The 26,974-nt window shown below is 42.0% G+C and overlaps 1 protein-coding gene across 1 annotated transcript; it reads left to right on the forward strand.

Moving 5' to 3' along the window:
- Positions 1-282: 282 nt before the first annotated feature.
- Positions 283-26,950, forward strand: slc7a8a (solute carrier family 7 member 8a). Its single transcript, XM_030076258.1, has 11 exons — positions 283-1,158; positions 8,131-8,335; positions 11,413-11,564; positions 17,454-17,579; positions 19,090-19,243; positions 19,821-19,944; positions 20,284-20,387; positions 21,069-21,165; positions 21,643-21,792; positions 22,838-23,015; positions 23,562-26,950. Exons 1-11 carry the CDS (start codon positions 1,020-1,022, stop codon positions 23,711-23,713), a joined length of 1,581 nt encoding a protein of 526 aa, XP_029932118.1. The 5' UTR covers positions 283-1,019; the 3' UTR covers positions 23,714-26,950.
- The last annotated feature ends 24 nt before the right edge of the window (positions 26,951-26,974 follow it).

The raw sequence follows: 26,974 nt of genomic DNA on the forward strand, positions 1-26,974 counted from the left end.
GACATTTGATGCTTGTTTTTCCTATAAGCTGTCCTGTCTGGAAAGGAGCTACGATATTTGGAAAGTGTACAGTGCAGCAGAGGGGATTCTGGGGAACAGCTGATGGAGGAGGGGAAAAAAAAGAGAGTGGGGCGGGCTCTGAAGAAGCTGAGGGAGGAAAAACAAGCCTCGCGTCGGATAGGAGAAGTGGGTGGGGGTATCACCAAGGGGCGGTTCCTGCCTCTGTGCTCATATGAGGGAGAAAATGTAGGTACATCTACTCAACTGCACCGTCTCCCCTCCAAGCTGAGCGCAGTTTGGATGTGTGTAACGCAGAACTGAAGACTTTTATTTGCGCCGAGGCAGCTTGTGTTCGGGCGCAGAGGATGCTCCGACTCACACCTGGAACAAGGAAACAGTGAGAGCATTTCTTTCGGCATCCCAAGTAAAGAAAAGTACATTTAGGCAATCTTTTTTATTATTATTATTTTTATTATTGCCTTTGCAGAATCACACCGGAATATGCGTTCGCTCGATAATTGGACTTGATTGGAATTGCGTGACCTCTGACACCTCTGCCACCCACACCGAGAATTTGGGTGTCATCTGCACTTGATTTTGCTTCTTAACTTTAATATTAGGTGCATTGCATCGACGCTCAACACTTGAATCGTTGTAATATCTCACAGACTTTGCATTGAAGACAGCACAGACACGCTTATTTTTGTGCAAAACAGAACAAGGATAATAGTTTAAAACATATATACACATATATTTTTTATATATATTTTTTACACCAGGAAAACCTCCAGCGCTGCAGGTTACTGATAACAGCTGACTTTTTTTTTATATCAGATAAACTGCAGCGCGTTTGAGTGAACGTGTGTGCGCACTTCTGGAGAGTGAAAGGCGCACGGTGAGACGTTTGGGGACAGATCCTGCAGGCGAGACAAGCAGACTGACAGCATCAGGTGCTGTACGTGGCCAAACCAAGCCGAATTAAACTAGGAAGTCAGTTAAAAGGTAGTCTAGTGCACAAAATGACGGAGGGTCCAAGACAACGGGTCAGCGCGTCCGGCTCCGGCGGGGATGCTGCCATCAAGTCCGGGAAGGATTCCGGAGGCGCAGTGGCGCTCAAGAAGGAAATCGGTCTTGTGAGCGCCTGCGGTATTATTGTGGGTAAGTGTCTTTAATTGTGATTCTTACGAGCCCTTGATAGCTGCCATATGGTTTGTATGCATGAGAGCATATCCATCATCAACCCCCTCCTCTGCTTAGCGCACCCATGTGGCCCGGTAATGCGCGTTTGGATGAGTGTGCGTGCGTTTTGAGGCGTGTGTCAGATACAAATTATCTGCAAGTTGGAACAAACAGAATTAAAGAGAGAGAGAGAGAGAGAGAGAGAGAGAGAGAGAGAGAGAGAGATTGGAAAATGTGTGCTGTGCCATGTTTAAAGCACGTGTTTGCAGCCAGCAGGTGATTCATGTGTTCATTCCCCAGCAGTGTAAGAGCTGCACTGGGACCAGATTCAGATGAGGAATATAAAGATTTATGATTACTGTGTGGGTGTTCCATGATAAGGAGTTTGTTTTTCAGCGGGGTCATATCAGTTACCTGTGGCCAGCAGGTACACTGACAGCAAAAAACATTAAGAAATCTGTGTGTCCAGTTTGGGGCGACACTAAGTCACCTTTTAAAAGCAGCACCTTTTATTGACATGCTGAGGCGGAAAGCATGGTGCCACTATAGGGCACATGTTGTCCCAAATTAGAAGCACAGATGTGATAGCAGCTAACAGAGCAGAAACTGGATTGGTTGTAACAGTAGCTCTTAAACTGCAGCCAGTTCCACCCTCCCACACCCCCCAGCCTGTCCTGCATCAGTCCCATGGTCTCGCTCCCCACGTAGCAGTCGTTAATCAGCAAAAGCTTTCATCATGTCTTTGTAGCTGGGCCAAAACTCATGATGTCATCGTACTCTCAAGTCATTTTTTGATGCTTTGATGGGATTAGCTCGTTCGGAGCAATTTGCAGCCCCACATGACTTGGTGATATTGAGATGGCAGCACCTGTGGCAGCACGGGGACTGTCACGGCTCGGCCTGTTGCTCCTGTGTGGGATGGATACACAGTCAGAATCAGATAAGATGAGATAAGATAAGGTAGACTTTATTGTCCCAGTGGCAAATTTTCCTTGGACCCCAGTGCCTGCAGAGTAAAATCACAGTAAAACAACAGTAAAATAATTATAAGTACATTCATCCATTAAATCTCATGCCCATCTACATCAGAAAGGTGCATACACAGTACAGTATATAACAGTGATCAACAACAAGCAGACAGGAGAAAAAATCTGCCATTGGGATGAAATCACTCCAGTTTTTCCAGTGCAGTTGCACTTGTTTCAGAAAGTATAACGTATGTTGTGTTGAAACAAGGCAGGTTAAGGCAGATCAGCCCACCTGGATCAGGAAAATGACACCTGAATCACCACAATTATGGAAATAATAGAATAAAATATGTTTTTTCACTGGTGTGAAGAAAAACAAGATTTTAACAGTGCATATGAGACCAAATGACTTTGTAAGAGATTTTTTTTTTTTTTTTTTTGCAGTGTAAGATAGTGTCAGTATTTACTGACACACACGGCACAGGGACAACAGGACTTTGCATTCAGTGCAAGAGAATATAAACTTTACACTCCATTATTGCCTAAACCCTCCATAAAAAAAACAATAATAGCCCAGTAATAGGCTCTTGGTAGCAATCAGGCCTATGCAATTTGACCGATTCATGATTACAGTAGCCCAAAGCATAGCTTTCGAGAGCAATTAGCCAACTTCCAAGATTAAAACATCACGTTGTCTTAATGAGCTTATCTACATAATGAGGGCAAACACAAATACAAATGCAGCACAGGGCTTCACTGAGGTCATTCAAGGGCAGCGAGAGCGGTCACTTCCATTCGGTCCAACAAACAAATAGAGATAACACCACAAGATAACAGATGTGACATCTGAGCGCTATCGATCGATACACACGCTGATGAAATATGGGACGGGCTGCCCAGGTGGGTCCGGTGAGTGTGTGGTCTACATGTTGACCTTGACAGGATGGAGGGAGGGGATGACTCACATGTTTCCACGGTAACGGGAGGAAAGGCAAGACGGAGTGTGTAAGTGTTTTCCCAAGGGTTTTGCAGCAAGAGAAAGAGAGAGCGAGAGAACAGGAGAAAGGGAGGTACAACCTTGGCACACAAAAAGGTTATGGAGAAGACTTTGTTCTTCCTTTTCATGTGAGAGCTAACTTGCTCTCTAAAAAGCATTTCTCCACTGCAAAATCTCCATCTTATAAAGCCATTTTGCCTCATACTCAGTGTTAAAACCTTGTTTTTCTTATACCAAATGAAAAAAATCTGCCAATTGGATGAGATAACCCCACTTGTTTCCAATGCAATTTCACTTTCACCCACTTCACTTCGACTTTTCAAAATCAAATGAGACTAAACGACTTATTAAGATGAAGATCGTTTGCAGTGTTTGACTTGAAACTTGCAGTATACACACCCTCTTACTGGCACAGCAACATTTCCCCCCTTCTCAAGCCACCCCACTCTAATTGACAGCAGATATCATGACAGACGAGAAGTTCTTGTACCCTGCATGTGCGCCCCCCACCTCTCCGTTTACAGTATCGACCCACCCAGACTGCTCTTGGCCATGGCCGCCGTCCTTGGCCAAGTCACTCATTCACACTCATTCAGCTCACACTGTTCACCATCATGTGTGAGGGAGACGTGAGGTCAGGTGACTCGTCTCAGTCGCTCCTCTTGATCTTTTGTTCTCAACATGCCCCGCTGCTTTTCTCAGAAACGGGCTGCGGGCGTGAGTACTGTAGGTTTTATGGCCTATGGTACAGCACAGGCTGGCAGGTATCATTTATGCACACACCCACAGGCACACATTTACATGTACATGTGCACGCACAGCCAGGAATTGGGATTAGAAGTGAACTTTTGGCCACTTGGAAGAAGGCCCCACCCTGATAATGCTGTTTTATTAGCTTGCCCAGATTAGCCATGTCTGAGCTGGGCTCCACTCCACATCTTTTGAAATAGAATTGCTGCAAAGACTTTGAGCAAACCCAAACCATTTTCTTAAATCAGAAGTATATCAAGCTCACTTTTATGCTGTGTATTTGAAACCGAGTGACTCAGTATAACCAAATCCTTACTTAACTCCCATATTGCTGAACCTGAACTTGAGCCAAAAAAGTACTTGGTACTAGGTACTGAAGTACTTGGTACTAGGTTTTGACTGGACTATGCATAGCACACACAGAGAGAGATATGCACACATATTTACGCACACACACGCAGACATGATTGCACACATGCACGAGCTTTTAAACACATACACACACACACACACACACACACACACACATACATTCACATGTGCACATACACTAATGCACAGGCTTGTGTGATCTGTGATGATCTGGCTGGAGGCCAAGCAGCAGGTTATCTCAGCTTGGTGGCTGTTTGAACAGGAATTTAACACAGGGAGGAAGTGGAAGGGCTAATCTTACTGGGCTTTATGGTTATATCATAATGCTGCACATGCACACACACTTGTTAATGTTCTTAGGCTCGCAATTGTGAACAGTGTTGGTGTTTGATTTAGAACGGTGGCTTCCAATCATGTGTCGCAGACGGCCGAGAGTAAGTCGGCTTTCGTCCCAACCAAACACCACACCGGCTCATTTCTCTAATTAGTTCCCCCTCTCTGGCCGGAGTGAAGTTGTGTTGGTTTGTCAGATCTGCTGCTGAAAACGGCACATGGCTGGACCAGAGACAGGATTCGAAACGGTCAACTGGGTACTGATTGGTCTGTTGACAGTGTACTCTCTTGAATACACTGCAAAAAATCTCCATTCACAACCATACACAGCTAAAAACGTGCATCTTAGCAAGCCATTTGGTCTCGTATTCAGTGTTAAAGTCTTGTTTTTCTTCAAACAAGTGAAAAAATCTGCCAGTGGGCTGAGATAATCCCACTTGTTTCCAGTGCACTATCACTTGTATCAGGAATTTTTTCTATGGGAATATGCTGAAACAAGACAGAATGAGGCAGATCAGCCCATTAGTATCAAGGAAATGACATTTGATCAAAGAAAATTATGGAAGCAAGTGGATTAGTTTGGAAACCAGGGGGATTATCTCATCCCACTGGCAGATATTTTTCAGTCACTTGAAGAATATGAATCTAAATATCCTGTTAATATGAAGATTTTTTGCATGTCTCTCTTACGGTCATTACAAGAAGTCTGTCTATAGTGTGTACTGGAACTAAAACCACACTATTAGCTCATTATTTTGCTGGAAATTACAATTTCATTCATTTCAGTCCCTCTGAACATAATTACTAGTCTTAATGATTTGGGGATCTTTGAGAATTGTTTCACTGGGGTCTGTAATCTGTGATTATTATAATTGCAAATAAAATCATAATACGTAGTTACACAAAACTTGTGTAGTCTGAGGTGATGCCTAAAACTGCTGCTGTCAAACAACATCAACGAAAGAGGAGCAGAAATCTGGTCAGAGCGCATGCCTGAGACCAAGCCTCTTCCCTTGTAAAACAACAACTGAATAACAATAAAGGAAATCCAAATATCCTGTTGTAGGATGCCTGAGGTCTCCAGAGAAATGTGTAAAAAGAGAGATTTCCCTCGGGAAAAATCACAAAAGAGACGTGAAACAGTCCCGGATTCTAAAGAGCTAGTTCTGAGTTTCCATCTGCTATTTGTCAAGGTCAGGATCGTGGCTCTGCTCCTGGATCCAGGGTCAAGTGTGACCCTGAGAGAGTGGGGATGGGGGGGCAGTGGTTTGGCAGCAGTTTTAGACAGGGATGTTCCCCTCTGTCCTGGTGGGAGCCAAAGGGAAGCACAAGGACAGCAAGAACAGGAAACCTACAGATTCCGTGTTAGTCAGCATGTCTCGCACACTCACACCCATGCATTTGCACATTCATGCATGAACACACAAATGCATGCATGCACATTGCCTTACACATATGAATGCACTTGCTCCCAGATGTGTACAAGTCAAAATTCAATCTTATCCAAACCAGGCAAAACTGGTGTAGTAGCTTTACATCGCTTATTGCAAAGTCTGGACTTTGTTTATTACCTAAGCAGGGAGTTGGCTACAGAAAAGTGCCGAGTCAACAACATGACTTCTGTTTCAAAGAGGCCAAAGGTCACACACCGAGGACCACCACCACCTTCAAGATGTCAGCATAGTCAGAAAATGGATGGTTTGTTTATCGTCTTTTTACCTTTTACCTGCAGTCGGAGTTACATAAATGAGCAGTCAACCTCAGAGCCCCACACATGATGCATGCCGAACTTTTTGACATTTGCATGTCTGCATGTTTTTTTGCAGGTAGCATTTCATCTTAGTTTAACATAAAAGTAAACACAAAGTGAAAAAACATCTAACAGGAGTGTGCAAACGTCAATTTCTGGTCAAAGTCGACTAGTTGATAGGTTGTCCAAATGGTTTGTCTACTAGTTAGTCTTATGAATGGCCTATAGCAACATATAAATGCTTTTCTGTTTCTTTTCAAATTAGGAATTAAAGACAAAGAGATATGCAAAACATCTTTCTGGCTCTCCCTCTGTGCCCATGTTTGTCCTCACCATTAAAAAAAAATGGTATCATAGGCTATGTATCTCAGTGGTAAAAAATGAAGAGAAATCAGTTAGTTTTGTCAAATGGTCGTCTACTAACTGACTAATCAACTAATTGGACATTAGTTGATTAGTCAGCTATTCTGACCCATTCCCCAGAGGTTTAGGAATAGTTCTTCTTTTTTGACTGAAGTGGAAAAGGAGATATTTTTGGTCTGTTTTTGGGCTTTTGCCCTGTTTTTTTTATTTTGACAGATCATGCACTTAGCAGGTGCCTGGATTGCTGATAAGAATTAGTTGACATATAGTTCAGTGTCTTTTATTTTCAATGTCTTTATGAGTGAAATTGTAGTAGATAACAAAAATCCTACATACACACACACACACACACACACACACACACACACACACACACACACACACCTCATTTTACTCTTGTCATTCATACCTTTGACTTTTGTACTGTAAAAAGCCATTCGTCCTATCATTCAGTCAGCCTGTTATGATTCAAAACATTCAACCTTTGACCCCTTGTCACCTTGTTATTGGCTGCTGGGTTCAGGCACAGTCTAAGCACAGTCACCTCGCTTGGCTGAGTCTGATTGGAGGCTCCTGACCTCTGACCTTGGCTTTGTCACAACCTCATTGGATAATAGAGAACCTGTCGCTGTCATCAGTTCGGAGACCCAGGCGGCTTCTGTCATGTCAAACCTGAACCCCGTCTTCCTGTCTCTCTTTCTCTCCCTCTTTTGGCTCCTCTGCAAACTGGCTTCCAGTTTGATGCTTATGGAGTCTGTCAGGGAATTATTCACCTCCCTGCCTCCTCCTCCTCCTCTCGTCCCTCCTCCCACTCTGCACTCTTTCACCCCGATCTCCCTCTTGCTCCATCTCCTCATAGTCTATGCTCAGTCAGCAGAATACAGGCTTCCACTCTGTCTGATGGGCCTGCTGCTTCATCATTGTTCAAACTACACTCTCTCTCTCTTTCTCTCTCTCTCTCTGTCTTTCTCTGCCTCGCTTTATCATGACCCCATTTCTTTTTCCTGTTCAGTTTGGCTTTTCCTGTTCATGTTTTGTGCGTAAAATGTGTAGCAGAAGTTTCCCCAGAACTATCTGGAAGTGAACATTTTGTATTACATAAAATAACATAGGAAACCAGTATTAATTGCATACAGTTGCCATGAGACTATGGAGGCCAATGGGGGAAAAAAATGCAAAATACTCACCTGTTAACACATAAATAAAAATACAGTGGTACTTTTACCTGTGGCTTCCCATCACCATGCACTTCAGCATTTCTTTACATTGAGTTCATCACAGGGTGTGAGAGACTTCCATGTGAACGCCCAGGAGCTCATACACACAGACCAATTACCATCTCTCGATGTGAATGTTATTGCACAGGTTGCAGGTTCATAACAGTTTGCCCTGATATCTCTCCCGCTCTCCGCCATCAGGTAACATCATCGGTTCGGGTATCTTCGTCAGTCCGAAGGGAGTGTTGGAGAACGCCAGCTCCGTGGGTCTGGCTCTGATCGTTTGGATCATCACGGGAATCATCACGGCCATCGGCGCGCTGTGCTACGCTGAGCTGGGCGTCACCATCCCCAAGTCTGGAGGAGACTACTCCTACGTCAAGGACATTTTCGGAGGGCTGGCCGGGTAAGCGTGCGGTAGACACGTTGAGGTTTACACCAGTGGAGAAACGTAGCGTCAGTTTGAGAATCAGAGCCAGTTACCAGTTGAAATTTACATGTTTTATTTTCCTTTGTGATTTGATTCATTTAACAGAACCACAAAAAACCGTACTGGCATTTACAGACAAAATGTGTTGTTTAAGACAGTGGGTAGATTTTACTCAATATATGCAATATACAGAAAAGAGCATCCATACATGGTTTTTGGGGGTTGGCTGCATTTACGTTATGGCTTGATCATGAGTGGGTTTTTTTTTTTCTTTTTTTTTTTCTTTTTGCGAGAATGGTGCTGATCTGGGGATGGTTTACACCGCAACACATGTTTCAAGAGGATGTGGTTTTAAAAGTTAACACAAGTTGCAATTAAAGTTGCATTCCAAAATGTGTTGTTTATTTTGGTTTATTTTAAGTTTGGCAATTTTGAAAATTTAGAGGATCCAGCTCATTAACCTGTTATTATGTTGCGAATTAATTACCTTTTTATGCCTTTTTGCTCATTTTATGCAATCAAGCCCATAGCCTTGTCGTCAAATAGTGGATCTCATTTTAGAATGAAAATCCTCACTTATGAAGATAGACTTTTTTTTTGCCATGCTGCCTCTGAGGTCAGTGAGGATTAATCAAACCCCAGCCAACTCTGGTGAAATCTACTGTCTATTCTGTGACCCAGTTTCCCAGATTTAGGGGCCTCTCTTGCAATTACAGTTAATTTGACAAGGATTTAGGTGAGCATACCAACATGTCTAGATTCCTGTCTTTATCCTCTAGGATGAGCCTTCTGATATAGGTCAGGCAACTTGATCCAAAGCAGGGGGTCTATGCAGAACATAGATTTAGGAAGACAAAATCATCCAGTAACTTTGCTGAAAATATTAGTCCAAGATCTGCTTGGTCTTTCCACCCTTAAAAGGCATTGGCCAAGTTAAAGGCGACTGTGTTCCCAAGGCTTTACTATAAGTAAAGCCTTGGGAACCATCCCGGGGTATATGAAGGTCCCAGCAAAACAATATCGTTTGTTAGAGTTGATGTCACACACTGTGCTTTTGCCCAGACTGTAAACATAGATTAGACCATTGTTTTTACAACTATCATGAGGATACATACTATTAAGGTATTTTGGGAGAGGAATTCAACCAGACAAAACAGCCAATGATTGTTTTTGTCCCTTTGTAGCTATCAATACACATCAGTGAACTTTTACCATGAGGACCTTTGTAGTTCATGGCTTCAGATGCTTGGTTTGAAGTGTCGGGCCCACACTGTTTCCCTGTGCCCTCTGACTAGGATACGTTCTGTTCAAGGAGTGTTTGTTTTTGTTGTCCTGTTCCTTTAAAGCATGTGTGGATGTGTGTGTTTTTTTTGTGTGTGCTCATGTGCGCGGTTATAAAATTCACACATCGCTTTGAAGATGTCGGGCCAACCAAGTCTCAGAAAAACAAAAGAGCCCGCCCACTTCTGTGCCCTGACGCAATTTTAATGAACGACGTTTTGAACATAAGGCTTTTCATCAGATCATACTCCTAAATACTGCGCTACAACCATACACTGCCAAACATGTGCATCGTAACAAGCCACTTAGTTTCATATACAGCCTTACAATCGTATTTTTCTTAAAACAAGGGAGAAATCTGCCAGGGGGATGAGATAATCCCACTTGTTTCCAAAGCAGTTTCACCTGTTTCTGGAATTTTTCCGTGAAAAACAAGAAACAAGATTAACCCTAACCTTAACACCGCATTTGAGACTTAATAACTTGTTAACGTAGAGATTTTTTTTGCCATGTAGACAGAGACTACATGAAATATTACACAGGGAGTAACAAGACAAAATCCATTACAAAAACATTGTCAGTGGTTCATCTAAAAGGTAGTGCATCACAGTGAACACCATAATGGATGAACAGGAAAAAGTTATTTATACTACTTACAGTAGATGCACAGGCAGCACAACACATAGGAACAGAGCATATAAAAAGATCAGTTTGCTTTTAATTAGATACTTAAGAGTCCAATTATAGGAAATTACTGGAGATTATGTGTCATCTTTAGTATCTTTATCCTTAGATCTCCCTTCATGAAAGAAGCCTGCTGATATATTTTATTCATACAGAGGTCTTTACATGTGTCCCATAATAGCTCAGTGTTCCTAAATACATTGAAGCTTCAAACAGCCTGGGCCTCCATTTGATCCTACACTTGCACGCGCATTCCAGTGAAGCACAATCCCGTTAAGGCAGCGAGGTGTAACAATCCCTCTATAAGCTTATGGAGAATTTTGTGGAAAAGCCATACGCCTGTTCTCATGCGGCTCCAACACTATGGCCAGCTAAACCTCTGCCCCCCCCCCAACCTCTGTCCTCTCAGTCTCCCCTGACCTACATGTTTCCCCTCTCACACTGTGTGAGTGAGGGCTCAGTGGCGATTTGTGAGTCTGTGGACATCGCTTTACAGGATGCTGCAACATCCAGCGTAGTACATGGGTATCATCCTGTCTGCTTTTATCACAGTGAACGCACTCCGTGTGTATGAGACCAGGGTTAAGTCAATACATCACTATATAAGGCCGATATTGAGCTTTTCTTAAAATTCAGATCATCAGTCATTGTCACCTGCCTCCAATATGAGGTTCCTTCCTGTCTGCAGCCACATAAAAGCATTTTATTTTTTTTTTCATGTAATTGTTCAATAATGTCGTCCTGTAAAAAAATCTTCTTTTAAAGGCAGTAGTGTATCCCAGAGTTTCCCCGGCTGTAGAACAGATGGGGCTGAATGCTCTGCGACAACTGGCCACAAACATTACAGTCCAGATGGTTAACATCATGACAAACAAGACATAACACAAAAATAGATGGTGATAAATAGGTGTTTTGTGCTACTAATATTTGGAAAATTGAATTTGAATCTGCAAGAAGGATGGAAGAGGATGTATATGTACCGCTCTAGCTTTTTCCTATATTGCATATTGTCTATAAATCCTAATGTGTCTCCCATGTTTGATGTTTGTAACCCCTTTCCTTGCCCCCCCTGCACTCTTGTACCTCAGGTTCCTGCGTCTGTGGATCGCCGTGCTGGTCATCTACCCCACGAACCAGGCCGTGATCGCTCTGACCTTCTCCAACTACGTCCTGCAGCCCCTCTTTCCCACCTGCTTTCCACCAGAGAACGGCCTGCGCCTGCTTGCCGCCATCTGCCTGTGTGAGTGACACAACCTGGCATGCCAAGTGTTTACAAATGCCTGCAACACACATGCAAAACCACACACCACACACATTAGTTGGATATTTTTAATTTCGAACATAGCAATGGCACTACTTTAACACAGGAATGTTTTTGTATTCATAATGTGTACGTGTGAAACTGTGGCTTTTTAACATGTTACAATGCATTCCAAACATCATATCATATTGTATCATATTGTATGGTAATACTACCATAACTCTGTTCAAGCACCACAATTACCTCAATACCTGGTAGAGGACACACTACAGTTTATGTAACTAGAGTTAATCATCAGTTACTGTATGGTTGAACTGAAACTGAGTTCAATTGATGTGAAAAATTCATGTGTACAGGTCAGTGTTTTTACAGACTCCCATATTCCATCAAGGAATAACAACACTAGTTTACCCCAGTCCAATAATTGTTATCAACAGCCGTGACCCATTATTGATTTTAAGACTGACACGGATATGTTGATTAAAGGGATGAAGTTTAAACAAAGACAGCAAAAGGATTAGAAGCGCTTTTCAGATTCAAAAGCTCGTGGTGAACGTGCTTGTGCTTGTCAGGCCAGGTTCAAATGCCGATTAGCAAGTTCCAGTTAGACTGAGGCAGTCGAACATAATGTAGATTCAGCATCTCATTCATCAGGTTAATGATGAATTAGATGCATGTAATTCATCAGCTTACACAATGAATGTGACCTGGTTTCCAGGCGAGTTACACAATTCAGGGTTATTCCAGTTTCTGTCCCTGTTTCCTTTTCTAAAGCTCTCCTGTGATTTAACCCAAGGTCAGAGGTCATCTGAGGAAGGCAGGAAATAGAATAGGTAGCCACACGGTTGCAGGAGTGTAGCAGTGTATAGTGAACGCGTGAAGACAAACGGCTAAATGTGTTGACGCTGACATGGCAGCGGTGGAGCCGGAGCCCTCGCCAAACTTCACACACACCGCTCAAATACTGCGGGTAGCCCTCAGACAGTCAGAGAGGGACAGGCAGGGACGCAAGAGAAGAGTGTTTGTCCTGTGGGTCTGTAGGAGTGTTTGTGCATTTCTGTGAGGCCAGCTTTGTGGGAGATAACAAAACGAGAACAACATCTCCTCCGCTATTTATGGATGTTGTAGTGCTCTGGTCGAACCTATAAATACCCTAAACATCAGCCAGATCTGACGTGTCAAAGAAATGCCCCATTGTCCTGAAATCCCCGGGGAGCAAAAATTAGTGCAGAATCAGTGATTTCACAGCTGAAATACTGTGTCTGTGGCCTAACTTTTGTACCAAGAATGAAATTCAAGAGGAAACAACATAGCAAATGCTTTCAGAAGTCGTTTGTTACAGCAAGCTGTTGTGCTTGCAAGTAAAAAGTTATCATTTGGACAGACTCTGTAGGGAAATTCCCTTTCCATGTGTCTCCTCACGGGGAGGTCAGAGATCAGGGTCAGCTACAGAACAGCAAGTACGGATAGTTTGTAGGGTTTCACTGTCTTGCTTAAAGGAACAGTCCACCCAAAATGCAAACAAGATATTTCCCCAATTACCAATCGGGCAATCTGTCCATCCAGAGTCCAGCTTCCAGTCTCTCTCCCAGCTCCCCAATACAAACAAACTGTCAAACTGTAAAAAATGTACATATGGGAAACTCTTTCCAAAACAATGATGTGGATATCCAACATAATCCACAGCCTGTGAGTGCAAGCAGTTTCGCTGGGAACTATTTCCTGGCAAAGAACACCAGCAAACAATATCTATCCGCCACTAATTGGTACTCATTGCTGGCAGATATATACAGTTTGCCAGACTGGAAACCTTGCTAGATCACAAAGAAGGGATTTGGATGGATCAATTCCAATAAGTGGAAAATTACCTTCTTGTATTTTGGGTGAATTGTTTCATTAAAGACACTTGCAGCGTGAAGCCATGAGAGCTTGAACTTCCAGTGTAAGGCTTAAGCTTTCTGCACTCCGTGGTGTTTCCCACTGCCACAGTGTGAGCTGACCCACTGCAGCAGGAATGCACCGGTAGCTATCTTGTGACACACCGTTATTGTTCACTCGCTGAAGGGAACGGTCCACTGCCTTGTCCCTGTGTGGCCTGACAGTACAAAAACCCGGCTCACTTGTCCCCACGCTCACAAACACACCTTTGTACTCAGAGTACCAGGCAATCCAGAACCTCTTAATGCCTGTTTGTAATTAGAGACAAATTTACCCGCATTTACCTTGATTTCAGTGCTGGAGAGCAAGTGAAAACACTGCTTAGCCCTGACAAGAACTGCCAGTTTCATTGCCCAACACTAATTCTGCAGGTATTTGATCGGGCGAGCCAGCATGGTGATGTAGACTCTCTGTTGATCAATCGGAGAGATCCTGTCTAGGCAGATTTCAGGGAAGGACTTGAGCTGTTGACAGTTTACCTTATAGATTTTTTATCCTGTTGTTCATTCCCATGCTTGTTTTTCACCACTTTAGTGTTTAGATGTTTCTGCGATCCCGTAACTCTGTCTGGCCTGTGCAGAATATTTTCTCATATTTGAATTGCTCGCATGGCAGCCTTACCCAGCCACACACAACCAGATTTAGCGACGGTCAAACCGGACTACGCCAGTCATGGGCTGTCCCGTCGTCGCATGCTGCAGGGTGAAGGTTTTCCAGGGTGTACCGTTTCAAAAACATGAGGGAGATTCTCAGTGGGCTCTGTCTCTTCCTACAGATGGTTTAAATTGGAGGGGGGTGGGGGGGCGGAGCCGGGGGGATCGCAACTCTGTTATGTTTTCCAGCAGTCTCACATTTAACTCAGCAAGTTCCAGCGCACGCTCACGCACACATGCACATAACATTTTGTATACTCAGCTTACAGACAGCTGAGCAGCCCCTCCTGCGCTCGGAGAATGTCTCCCCAGGTGTTTACTTGCACCGCTACAGCCGTGATCTCCTTACTCAGCCGCGCTGCTTGAGATCAACAAAGAGGAGCAGGAGGGAGAGCATGTTCTTGCTGTAACGCAACACAGCAGTAAAAGGTCATCTAGTCCCTAAAGTAAGACACTGTTTACTCATGAGACAGGAGTTTGGTTAAGAGGGTTAAGGTGTATTGACTCAGGGCTGACTCAGGATTAGCCAGTTGAGTTTTAGGTTATTGTGTGTGTCTCTGTGTATACAGTACACACGTTAAGTCGTAAACTGCCCTTGTTGCGCGTGGTTTCTCATTTCCTGTTTTTGTGAAAGAGATTTTGTCTAATGCAGCAGCGATCCTGTGGCTCCCCTCGCCCCCACCGCCTCCATCCCCTCACTGCAACTGTTGTTCTGCACGCTGCTGTAATTTTGTTTGTGAGAAAGCCCAGACAGCTTTAGTCCGGCCCTCCTCCAACTCTTTATGTCTTGAACACCTACCCAGAGAGCCAAAAACATCATAAACTTTTCCACAACAAATGTAATAAAGCCCAAGGCCATGCCGCCCCCACCGAACATCTGTGTGTCTCTTTGTTTGTATCTGCGTGTGTGTGTGTGAAGACATCCCCCGTCCATGCACACATGCAGAGAGTCTAACCGTACACAGGTTTACTGTAAGAGCATGTCTGTGCTCACTCATACATGTCTATTCTTGTGCATCTGCCTTTGTTCCCTGGCTGAGCAGCTCAGCTCAGAGCTATTTAATGTGATGAATGTGATCCCACAGAGTCAAGCAGGCCTATTATTTAATGGCACCCCATGGGTCTGAACCCACTGGCCTATTGTACCCAGTGCAACAGATCATATCCATTATCTATCTCAGGTTGAAGTCAGTTGAATAGTGTTTTCTAATACTTTTTGGGGCTTGTTTTACCCTGCCTAAGTGCTAGATGAGCAGGGCTCTACAGTGACCATCTTCAAGTTTAGGACATTGTAAAAAAAATATTTGAAAAGGTGTTAATATGCTCACCTGTGGCAGCTAACCCAAGAGTCACTGAGGTGTCCTGATGTGGTAAGCCCCACCCATCTGCTTATACAGGGAGCAGGTCTTGTTGCTCATGTAAAAAGAAGTGTTAGCTAATATGTACTTTTTATTTCTCAGAGTCAGTGAGCCTTAAGTTGGAGGGAGTTAGAGCTGAACTAGAAATTAGAACAAAGAGATGTATCATTTTTTAAATGATGATGTAATAATAATATTGACTTATAAGGAAGCAACTTTTAAGACAGATCAAGGAAGAAATATATATCTTCAGAAAAATAAATATTAAGAATATAAGAAAAAAAGAAAACACTTTATATAAAGTAATAAAAAATAAAATTTATTAAGCTATATCTATAGAATGAAAAGATTGTAATAATATAATATGATATTACATTGTAATCTGATATTAGTATTAGGTCAATTAAAGTCTGATACACCCTTTATAAGGTACTATAATACTGGTTAATGTTACAGTGGGATGTTAGAACATCATCAATTAGAAATTTATCTCATGAACAGGTTGTACTTGTATTTTGACCCAGTTGAAGAGACATTTTTATACATTATAATACCTAATCCCCTTATCTAGTTTTTATTATAAGAGTAATTTTACATCTGATTGTGTTTGTGGGAATTCGGGTTGGACAAAATAATTGAAACACCCAGCAGCAAATGAATATCAAGTACTTCCACTACGCTACATCAAAAGACAATTTAATCTAGGAAGATATGAGGCGGAAGCGATAACAATGAAGTTCAATGTGATGATGCAGCACTAGAATCAAAGGTCGCTGCTTTCTTTCAGCTTTTATGACGCGTCAAACTTGCCACATGTGCGACTAGCAAGTATTTTTTCACTCACAGACCAGAGATCGGTTACCTCAGTCCAAAGTTGGAGTTGTCGGCGTGGGTGATGTAAAACTGACCGTGGATTGACGGTGTGGCACGGCAGGTGCTTGCTGATGTAACTCCTGTTTCACAAAGCTCACCTTGGAACACCATTCACTCTGTTATCACGTGTTTCTGAGTTTCATCATGACACTGGTGTACCACGACTCCTGCAGCTGACCTGAGGTGTAATGATCTGCGGCGAATGACAAGGTGTACATTCCTTACAACCATAAAAATGTCTTAACACTACTGTTGGGCAACGATGGTGGCCATTACTTCTTGCTGCAAATAATGCAGTAATAGCTCATCGATAAGCAGACACTAAGAAAGTGATCAACACAAAAAACATGAATTGCTTGTTGTAGACAATGGTAGACAAGGGTTTCCTATTTCCATTTTTTTCCAAATTTAATTTAATTTAATTTAATTCATCAGTTTTAATTCAAAATCTTTTTACAATAGTTCAGTTTACTTCAATTCAGCATTCTCTGAAAATCATCTGCAGGTTAATTTTAATTTAATTTGATCCAATAAGGTAAGATATGATACAAAACGTCATGATACGATACGATATGTAACGATACGATACGCAACTATACAATACGCAATGATACAATACGATACAATACAATACAATACAATACAATACCATATGATACGATACGATACGATACAATACGTAATGATACAATACGATACAATACAATACAATACAATACCATACAATACCATACGATACAATATGATGCAATATGAATATGATACAATACTTAACAATACGATGCGATGTGATACAATACGATACAATACTATACAATATGATACAATATGTAACAATACGATACGATACGATACAATACGATACAATACAATATGATACGATTTGAGTTTCTGTGATTATTTTGCCAAATTCTGTGCATTTCCTCACACAGTTCAAAAACCACATCATCATTTCACAAGCATTGCCAGTGCAGCAGCAGGCATGTAGATACTCCTGTGTACTAAATGCTAACCCTGTGTTTTACTGTGTGTGTGTGTGTGTGTAGTGCTGCTGACGTGGGTGAACTGCTCCAGCGTCAGGTGGGCCACCAGGGTCCAGGACATCTTCACTGCCGGCAAGCTGCTGGCTCTGGCCCTCATCATCATCATGGGCATCGTGCAGATCTGCAAGGGTAGGCCATGCAAAATGCCATCTGTGCTGCTTGTGTGTGTGTATGTGTGTGTATGAGTGCATGCATCCATAGTACATTCATGCCCATCTGTGTGTGGTGGTCTCTCTGTCATTCTGTGAGAAGAAATGAAATGAGACGTGGATGACACACACACACACGGACACGGTCACCGGGGACATTTTCAGTCACTCCGGACGGTATGGAGACGCTGCATAGATGCTGTAGGGGTCGTGGAGTTGCTGTCCTGGCTGGGGCCCCCTGCTTTAAACTCACATCACTAATGTGGTTTTTATATCAGCACGCCTCTGTGGGTTTGCAGTCACAACACGACTGAGGGCCAGTTATTACAGGGGCCATAGAGACCGGAGGGGGGCCTCTTAGATAATAATCTATGTACACATCAAAAGCAAAAGGGGATTTTTGTGTGGACATTTGAAGATAATGAAGAGTACAACGGATGATTTGATGGGAGAGATGGGAGAGTGAGGCCAATATGAAACACAGTGTGAGAGAGACGGCGGGGGTGAGACGCTTTAATGCCCTCTGGTAGCATGTGTCGTCATGGGATTTCAGGAAATAAGAGATTTTACTGAAGAGGGAGCGAGAACAAAAGGAGAGAGTCACAACTTGTTATGCTGCCTCTGGAATATCACAGTAGAGTGATACATAGGTGTATCATACCAGGGAATTTCCTAATTTTTCTCAAGAAGTCGGGGTATTTCTGGGAATTTCACAGGAATTTACCAGATTCGACTTCACGACATGTGTTGCATATTCGTTGCATGAGCCGTGTCTCTCCACAGCAAACCAGCTGTGGTGGAAAACATTTTATCCGCCCCCTCTACAAAAACAACATTAACGGACCAGGCTCAAAATTTTGAGGGCACAGAGGCATTCAGACATATTCCAAGAAAGTCCTGGAATTTTGCATCAGGGCCACAGCGAAGAATAAAAAACAAAAGGACCACAATGGTTAGAGGAAAATGAAAGATAAAATGAATAATAATGAATCACAAACAGGATGGCAAGGATGGGTTTCGCTGAGACAAGCTGCGTGCTCGCTCCATCCGATTGTCTGTGTAATTTAACCATGCTGTCTCTTCCTGTCTTCCCTCTGTCATCAAAATACAAGCAGCTTTTCATTCATTCATATGCCATGCGTGTACGCGTCAAGTCACCTTACTAATACGTATTCCTGCAGTGTAGCAAGGAATGCATTAACCCCTTAAAGTCCTATTTTCCCTTACACTTCTCCTCAGTTACCTTCAAATCTAGAAAGCGGTGTTTTATCAAGTACACATTCGGCATATGCTGCTTGCGACACTTCACTGAAGCTCACACTTAATAAGAGTGCCATTGTTTTATGGTTGCAGCATCACATCAAAAAGAAAATATCATTTGCATCATTTTATGCACATTTCCATGTAATTTCAACAGGATGTATTTGGGATCTTTGGAAACCTTTGGATCTAATGCAACATCTCTGCATTATCTTCCTTTTTGTCCATAGGAGAGTATTACTGGTTGGAGCCAGCCAATGCCTTCGAGCCCTTCCAAGAATATAATGTTGGGTTGATAGCCTTGGCCTTCCTACAAGGCTCCTTCGCCTACGGAGGGTGGAACTTCCTCAACTACGTCACAGAGGAGCTGGTGGACCCCTATGTGTAAGACACTTTTGCATGTGTTTCATACTGGTGGCGCTGCCATCAGAAACAGCTTTGGAAAAGCTTTGATTGGACTGTGTGATGCGAAAACTTTCCAGTAAAGCCAATATTAATGAAATTATCCAGCCATAGTTTTGAATGGCAAAGGAAACACGACTGAATGCCACAGGAAAATAGTTGTTTTGAAAGCTGCCACTAGCTATTTCAGAGTGATTAGCCGTGCCATACCAGCTAAGCCAGCCACTTTAATCCCTGATCCAGTTCATTTTGTTAAATCTTTCTGATTTTTATTTAACTTAGCATGGGAGATATTCTCAGTGCCTATTAATTCCCAACGTCTCGCCACTGACCTAGAAACGTCTCTAGGTACATAAAATGATTTATTTCTTCATTTCCTCTACCTTTTCTTAATACCTTTTTTATATCCCCTATCAATTTAATTTCCATGCCTTTTTAATAACTTTGATATCCATTAATACCCCTCCTCTAAGGCACCATTTTTAATATCCTACTTTAACCCCCCCCTCTCCCTTTAACTTTCCCCAGTTCCATCTCCTAACTGTTTTGTCATGTGCAGGAATCTTCCTCGTGCCATCTTCATTTCCATCCCCTTGGTGACCTTCGTTTACGTCTTCGCCAACATCGCCTACGTCACGGCCATGAGTCCCGCGGAGCTGCTTGCGTCAAATGCCGTTGCCGTGGTGAGTAGCACCTCACCGACGGAGTGACGCAGGGGAGGCCTGTGATATCACTCATACACACTCCTTGAAATCAGATTGACTCTGTCGCCCCCTGATGGTCTCAGCTGGTTAATGCTCAACAAATGTCATCATTACTGAATGCATTTGCACACCATAAACCATTTAGTGCATTTATTACCATAACCACATTGCCTTATCATAGTAAACACACTAAAAAAAAAAAAAACATGTTTTGATGAACTGAGCTTGTAACTGTGTGTCTCCCATGCTCCCCTCCCCATTCCTGCCCCCGTCTCATCCAACCTCTAACCTCCATCCTCCCATCCCTCTCCATCCCAGACTTTTGGACAGAAGCTGCTAGGAGTCATGGCGTGGATCATGCCCATCTCTGTGGCTCTCTCCACCTTCGGAGGAGTCAACGGTTCCCTCTTCACCTCTTCACGGTTAGTCGGCTCACTAACAACCTCCGCACCTCGGTCAAAAAGTAGTTCCAGATTACTTTCAGTGTTTGGAGTGCCAGATGGAGTTCAGTGGCACCAGCAGAGTTCAAATTGAGTGTAACGTAAGCACTACTCTGGACTAGATTTAAGTCCCTTTAGTGCTGATTGGTGCTCATTTTACTGATCTGTGGCTCCAATTTCCATTTAATTTGTAATCTTTTTTTCCTCCCTGCCATCGTCATCTTAAACTTGACTCCTTCTCCATCAATATCTCATTCTACTCTGACTGGCTTGTTTCCAGCGAGATGTATGCATGCACTGCAAAAAACTCCATTATTACAAGTCATTTAGTTCCATAATCTGTATTAGAATATTCAAACAAGTGAAAAAAAAAATCTGCCAGTGGAATGAGATAATCCCACTTGTTTTCAATGCCAATCCGATGTGCTTCCAGACCTGAATCAAGTGAAATTACATTGGAAACAAGTGTGATGGAGTCATCCCACATTCAAGGATTGATCTTTTATTTTGTGATATGTAAATGTAAACCACTCCATCTTGACATTTCATCTCTGTTTCTTGTTCAATTTGATGTTCTTTATTGGTATGATATGTAACAGGTGCTGTCAAACTTAACATTATTTACTGGTTCTGACCGACTCTCTGTCTCTCTGCGTCTCACAGGTTGTTCTTCGCTGGAGCCAGAGAGGGCCACCTCCCCAGTCTGCTGGCGATGATTCATGTGAAACGCTGCACCCCCATCCCGGCTCTGCTCTTCACTGTGAGTGCAACACCTGCCCTCGCACTTGCACTCTTTTATTTCTTCATCTTTCTCATCTTAATCTTACCTGCTTCCACTTCATACACAGCTGAGGTTGCATTGGTTAAATGAATACAGTACTCCAACATTTTGGGAAAAAAAACCCTTTTTCTAAGATGTTAGATACCATTTCGTTTGATTCCTATGGGTAGCACTTTGTTTTAGCTTAGCATAAAGACTTGAAATCTATTGGGGTCATTAGTCTAGCACCATTAAAGTGAAAAAATAAACCTTACGCCACCCCCGGAAGGATAAATGTGTACACTCATTACCGTTCACCATCTAACTTCGCCTGAAACAACTCTTTTTTTTTTTTTTTTTAAATTCCAAGTATTTCAAATACACAATACTTTATAGCTCCTTTGTATGTGACATTTTTTTATGTTAAAATGGGCTAGGACACAAAGGAAACAGCTCTCTTTTTCTTTGCCCATGCAGTGTTTGTCCACCCTGCTGATGCTGTGCACCAGCGACATGTACACTCTCATCAACTACGTGGGCTTCATCAACTACCTCTTCTACGGAGTCACCGTCGCCGGGCAGATCGTCCTACGCATTAAGCAGCCTGACATGCACCGGCCAATCAAGGTGTGTTTGCACAGAGACCCTGTTGACATTGGCTCTGTATTTTTGCCTTATGTACAGTATGCATGTGCACGTCTCAAATGAAGGCCCAATGTATCTTTATCAGCTGTATCCTGTCAGCTCTGTTGGGCAGTGTGAGTATTAGCTATGTTTGTGGAGAGACAATACATTCTGCTGTAGAAGGGGGCGTAACAACCTGATAGCAAAGCTTTATCTCAATATACACACACACAGGTCAAATAACAGTTACACAATATATATTGGTTTCAGTCAACTTGGTGGGGGTTTACCACGTAGGACAAAACAATTAGTGCCAGAAAATGGAGACAGACACAGGAAATTAGATGAAAATTTATCCTTATATGTGACTGACAGTGGATCTGAAACCACATGAATTTGTTTCAAGTGAGAACCCTGTCCGTCTAATCACACGATGAACTGTCACGCTGCAAAAATCTCCATTTTAAAAAGTCATTTTGCCTCATATACAGGGTTAAATTTCTGTTTTCTTAAAACAAATGGAAAAATATGACAGTAGAATGAAACAATCTCACTTGTTTCCAATGCAGTTTCACTTGTTTCAGTGTTTGTTTGTTTTTTCTGGGAAAAGCATAAATATGTTGAAACATGGCAGAATAAAACAGATCAGCCCACTTTTCCTCCCAAAACAAGGTTTTTAACACTGAATGTTTTTTTGTGCAGGGTTAGACGTTTAAATGAAAAAATCTGTGAATTATTTTAAGTTATGTCTTTTCCAAGGCTCCGTTTGCACCAATTTGGCTGCTGATTGGCTGGTAGTATTGGTGGCTCCGCCCTCTTCCCTTGCATTAACAATGGCTGCTGCCCCACAGAGCTGCCAGAGTGAAATTGAAATTAATTGAAAGTGCTGGTGAAATAGCAAGAAGTACCACCACCATATTTTAACATCATTTAAATAACACCTCAGGCTGCAAGATCCAGGCCAAAACTAGGAAAAACCTGTTTTCTGTAATAGCCATAGGCCTGACTGTGTATATTGAACCTCTCCTCTCTTCCTTCTCTCCTTCAGATCAGCCTGATCTGGCCGGTCATTTACCTCTTGTTCTGGGCCTTCCTGCTCATCTTCTCCCTCTACTCTGAGCCCGTGGTGTGTGGCATCGGCCTGGCCATCATGCTGACCGGCGTGCCCGTCTACTTCCTGGGAGTCTACTGGGACAACAAGCCCCAGTGCTTTGATGCCTTCGTTGGTAGGTTGACTTAACACAGGCCGTCTTATAGATCACATGTCTGTGCCAGGGCTGCCTTTGTAGCAGTGGCTTTTAACCTTTTTAGATGACGACACAACGCTTTCTAATTTTTTCTTTTTCAGACTTCCATTTGAAGTGATTTTGCCTCAGAGTCCCTAATATGAAGAGATATTTTGATTTGTGCTTGTTATTATATTGTTTATTATATTGTCATACTTGAACATTGGCAAATAAATGCAATGTGCTGATGGAAATGTAATGTTAAAATGATCCCTCATACATTTTTGTACCACATTTTCTAGCGGGTGAAATGATGATGATGAAGATGACAGTTCAAAGGTTTAGCAAAAGGTCATTTTATTAGAAATAGTGTGGGTCACCCTAACTAGCCACTAGGTGTCAGTGTGGACTCCAAAATCAGCACTTTAATGGCTATGGCAGGGAAATTTTCCCATTGGGCCTTTAAACTATTTTAATTGTGCTCTCAAATTATTTTATGAGGCTTTTGGAGACTGAATCCCGCCGTCTGTCTCTTTCCTGTTCCAGACAAGATGACGTACTTGGGCCAGAAGTTTTGCTTGGTGGTGTACCCGGCCGAGGGCGGCGATAGCTCCGGAGAGGAAGGCGAGGAAATGAAGGAGGCCCGGTCCCCTCTGTCCAAGGAGGACGGAGACACGCAAAAGTCAGCGGACTGCTAAAACACACGCCTTCATCTCCCACCTGCGCCTGCCCCGGAAGGAAAAAAAAACCCTAAACAGACATATACAGACACACGTGTGGGCGCACACATGCACGCATACACACACCTACACCCTCCCTGACTTAGTCGCACATTTACTGATCAACACTTTTTGTGCCCCCACGTTTTGTTTTTGTTTTTTTTTTTCTAAAATTTTTATTTGCTTTTTGACATTGCATCGACTATGAATTTCTGTGCCAAATCTAGCATGAGATAATTAGGTGATAGCAGACCCCAGACACCTTCCTGGGGTTTTTCAGAGATGCAGTGAAGAATGATTAAATATGTTCAGCTCCTCCACACACACACACACACACACACACACACATACACACATACAGACGCCTTTTTCCATCTTCTCCTCATCCTCCATTAGTCACCATCATCCCTCTCTCTCCCTCCACACACTCCCTGCACACTCCTACTGTAAGAGCAGCATTTTATTAGCGTTTTGTTTTGTTTTTACTATCAAGAGACTCTAACTGTACCGTGATGGATGCACAAACATTTTTGTTGTTGTCATTGATGTTGTTGTTGTTGTTTGGTTTGCTGCCACATTGTAAAAATTTTCTTTGTCATGCATTCAACACACCAAAGCTGTATTTTTTTTTTTTATTTTTTTTGATTCTTTAAACAAAAATCACATCACATCAAGTCATTTCATGTCGTCAAATACACTAAATACCGACTGTTGTTTCGAAACGTGACTGTGATTCCGAAATGTGTGTTTTTTTTTTTTTAAATTGTGATAATTGTTTATATCATTTGCTTTTGTTATTATTTTAGTTTTATCATGTTAATTTTTTGACTTTTTTGACTTTTTTCTATTCAGCATCAATTATGTTTGGATTTTTTTTTTTTTTTGTACTCTTGCAGCTGCAGAGGTGTGCAAGTCAAAGCCGTTGTGTGATCTGGTTATGCACCTGTCAGATACCTTATATTCATAACTATTTTTGTTAAATGGTGCACAATCAGTTCTTAATTGCCTTAATTAGGATGTGTTCTGTACTATCACTGCTGCTGAAAGATGAGTTATCCTGATACTTTGGAATAGATTTTAGTTTTTAAAAAAAAAACTTCAAGAAGTGTCATTTGAAAAAAAAAACTCTTTCAGTGGATTCTGGTAAAATGGACACTACAGACATAAATAACCCACTGAAACAGACAATCCAATGTGAGCATGGACTGCTGGGAAGGGTAAATCGGTTAGACATGATAGTTTTCACATTTACATTGTTACCATTGTGCACCCCTCTTCAGCAAATGCCTACACCGACACATGAATGCCTGTGGGAAAACAGATGAAGACGGGGCTCATTATCGCTTCAAGTACAAGTCAAGTCTGTGGAGTCGGTGTTTACGCTGCAAAAAATCTCATTTAGTCTCATATTCAGCTGTAAATTCTTGTTTTTCCAATGCAGTTTCAATTGTTTCAGGTGTTTTTCTAGGAACGAGCATCAATATGCTGAAACGCGGCAGATTGGACACTTAGTTGAAGATTTGAAGAGTGAATATGAGACGAAATGACTTGTCAAGATGGAGATTTTTTTTTTTTTTGCAGTGTGTGGTGATGTCTCAGTAAGTCAATGTCAGTAAAGCTATTTTTTGGTAGCTCATCTATCTGATGTGTGTTTAAATATTAAAGGAGTCGGGTTGTGCTTTATTTAGGGGTCTGGATGTGAGAGTTTTACATTAATAAATATTTTTTTTTATTCAAATCTATCACAAGAAGAGATTTTAGTGCAGTATTAGGACAGACAACAGCAAAAACTGAGCTTGAACCCCTGAATAAACCCATTCCATCTATGTTGTCTGGTGTAGTTATGTAGCATGTAGGTTTTTGTTATTGATATCGGAGTGGCCTATTATAGTAACAGCACCTCTGCACACACGCATGTCTTCAGTTTTTTTTCTCTGTACTTTAACCTACGAGCTTCTCAGGGCATCCCCACTGCCTTCTCCTTACACACACTGCCAAAAACCTCCAGACCATATCAACTCAACAGATTGCTCCTTAGCAGTCCAGTCTGCTAGTGCTAACATGTTTTACTGGTGCTTTTAGAGATCCATTCCTCAGGAGATAGTCTTAATCTTACATGTGATCCAGAAAATTAAAAAAAAAAAAAAAAATCAACACCTAGAGAGAATGACAGACATAGGCAGAGATGCACGTGAAATTGTCGTGAATGTATCAATAGGCCAGTATTGTGTAGGTCGCCGTAGTTAAACGTGTAAGGGGAACAGGGTGTTTTGGATGTCTCCACAAGTACAATGTGTTTTGTGCCTGTACGGTTCATGTATATATACACAGATGTCATGAGAGTCTGTACATTGTGTCTTAGTAAATAAAAACCACTGACAAATGTATGTTTGCATTTGTAATTTAGGGCCTCATTTATAAAACATACATATATATATATATCTTTAATTCCATCTTGACTATTTGAAATTAAGTGCTAAACCCTTATGGAATTCACTTCAGTAACACAGAAATGAGTTTTAACTTTGTATACGACAGAATGGTTGTGATAAGCACTGATTTTTCTTATTTTCAGTTTTATTTTGGCCCCGATTTTATCTGAAATGTCAAATCCGTGCAGAAGAGCCTTATATAAATGAGGCCCCGAGTGTTTTAACCTCAGAAATCAAATGCTGCAACTCTGTGCTATATGGCGATGTAAACTGTACATACTGTAACATGTTCAGCACAACTTCAGTAGAAGACAAATGATGTATGAATTACAGATTAAGTTTTAGTCTGTGGGATTGCTGGTTTTCTCAGTCTGCCCTGCTTTTGTGCTGCTCCAACTTTTACGCTGTAACCCGTTTCTCTGGTAGACCAAAACAAGCCATCGCTATCAATGGAAAATGCAGAGTTTTTAGCATTGAAATACTTACATGAGTATTATTTTAACAGCTATTATGCTTACCGGTGCATAATCTGAGAATTTCTACATTTTGCAAAACTATATCACAGCACTAAGAGAAGCTGGCCAGATCTGAATGTTACTTTGAAAACACTTTCTGGCTCTCACTTTGCCTTTTGCCGTCTATTGCTACAGATGCAACATTTACCACACTGAGAGCCTCTTTGACTGGTGTATCTCTCTCTGTCTATTTTTCATGTCAAAAATGTAACTGTACATATTGGTGATGAGTGTGTGACAAGAATAAAAATACACTTAAGTGAACCGCACCTTTTGTTCAGGCTTTGTTCATC

The sequence above is a fragment of the Myripristis murdjan genome, chromosome 18, assembly GCF_902150065.1.
Source record: "Myripristis murdjan chromosome 18, fMyrMur1.1, whole genome shotgun sequence".
Classification (NCBI taxonomy): Eukaryota; Metazoa; Chordata; class Actinopteri; order Holocentriformes; family Holocentridae; genus Myripristis; species Myripristis murdjan.

Bases quoted from the DNA above. Each gene is read 5' to 3' on its own strand.
- slc7a8a (XM_030076258.1), top strand. From the start codon at position 1,020: ATGACGGAGGGTCCAAGACAACGGGTCAGCGCGTCCGGCTCCGGCGGG. The intron at 17,580-19,089 runs GTAGGCCATGCA...TTTTGTCCATAG, and splicing joins CATCGTGCAGATCTGCAAGG to GAGAGTATTACTGGTTGGAG. The intron at 23,016-23,561 runs GTAGGTTGACTT...TTCCTGTTCCAG, and splicing joins GTGCTTTGATGCCTTCGTTG to ACAAGATGACGTACTTGGGC.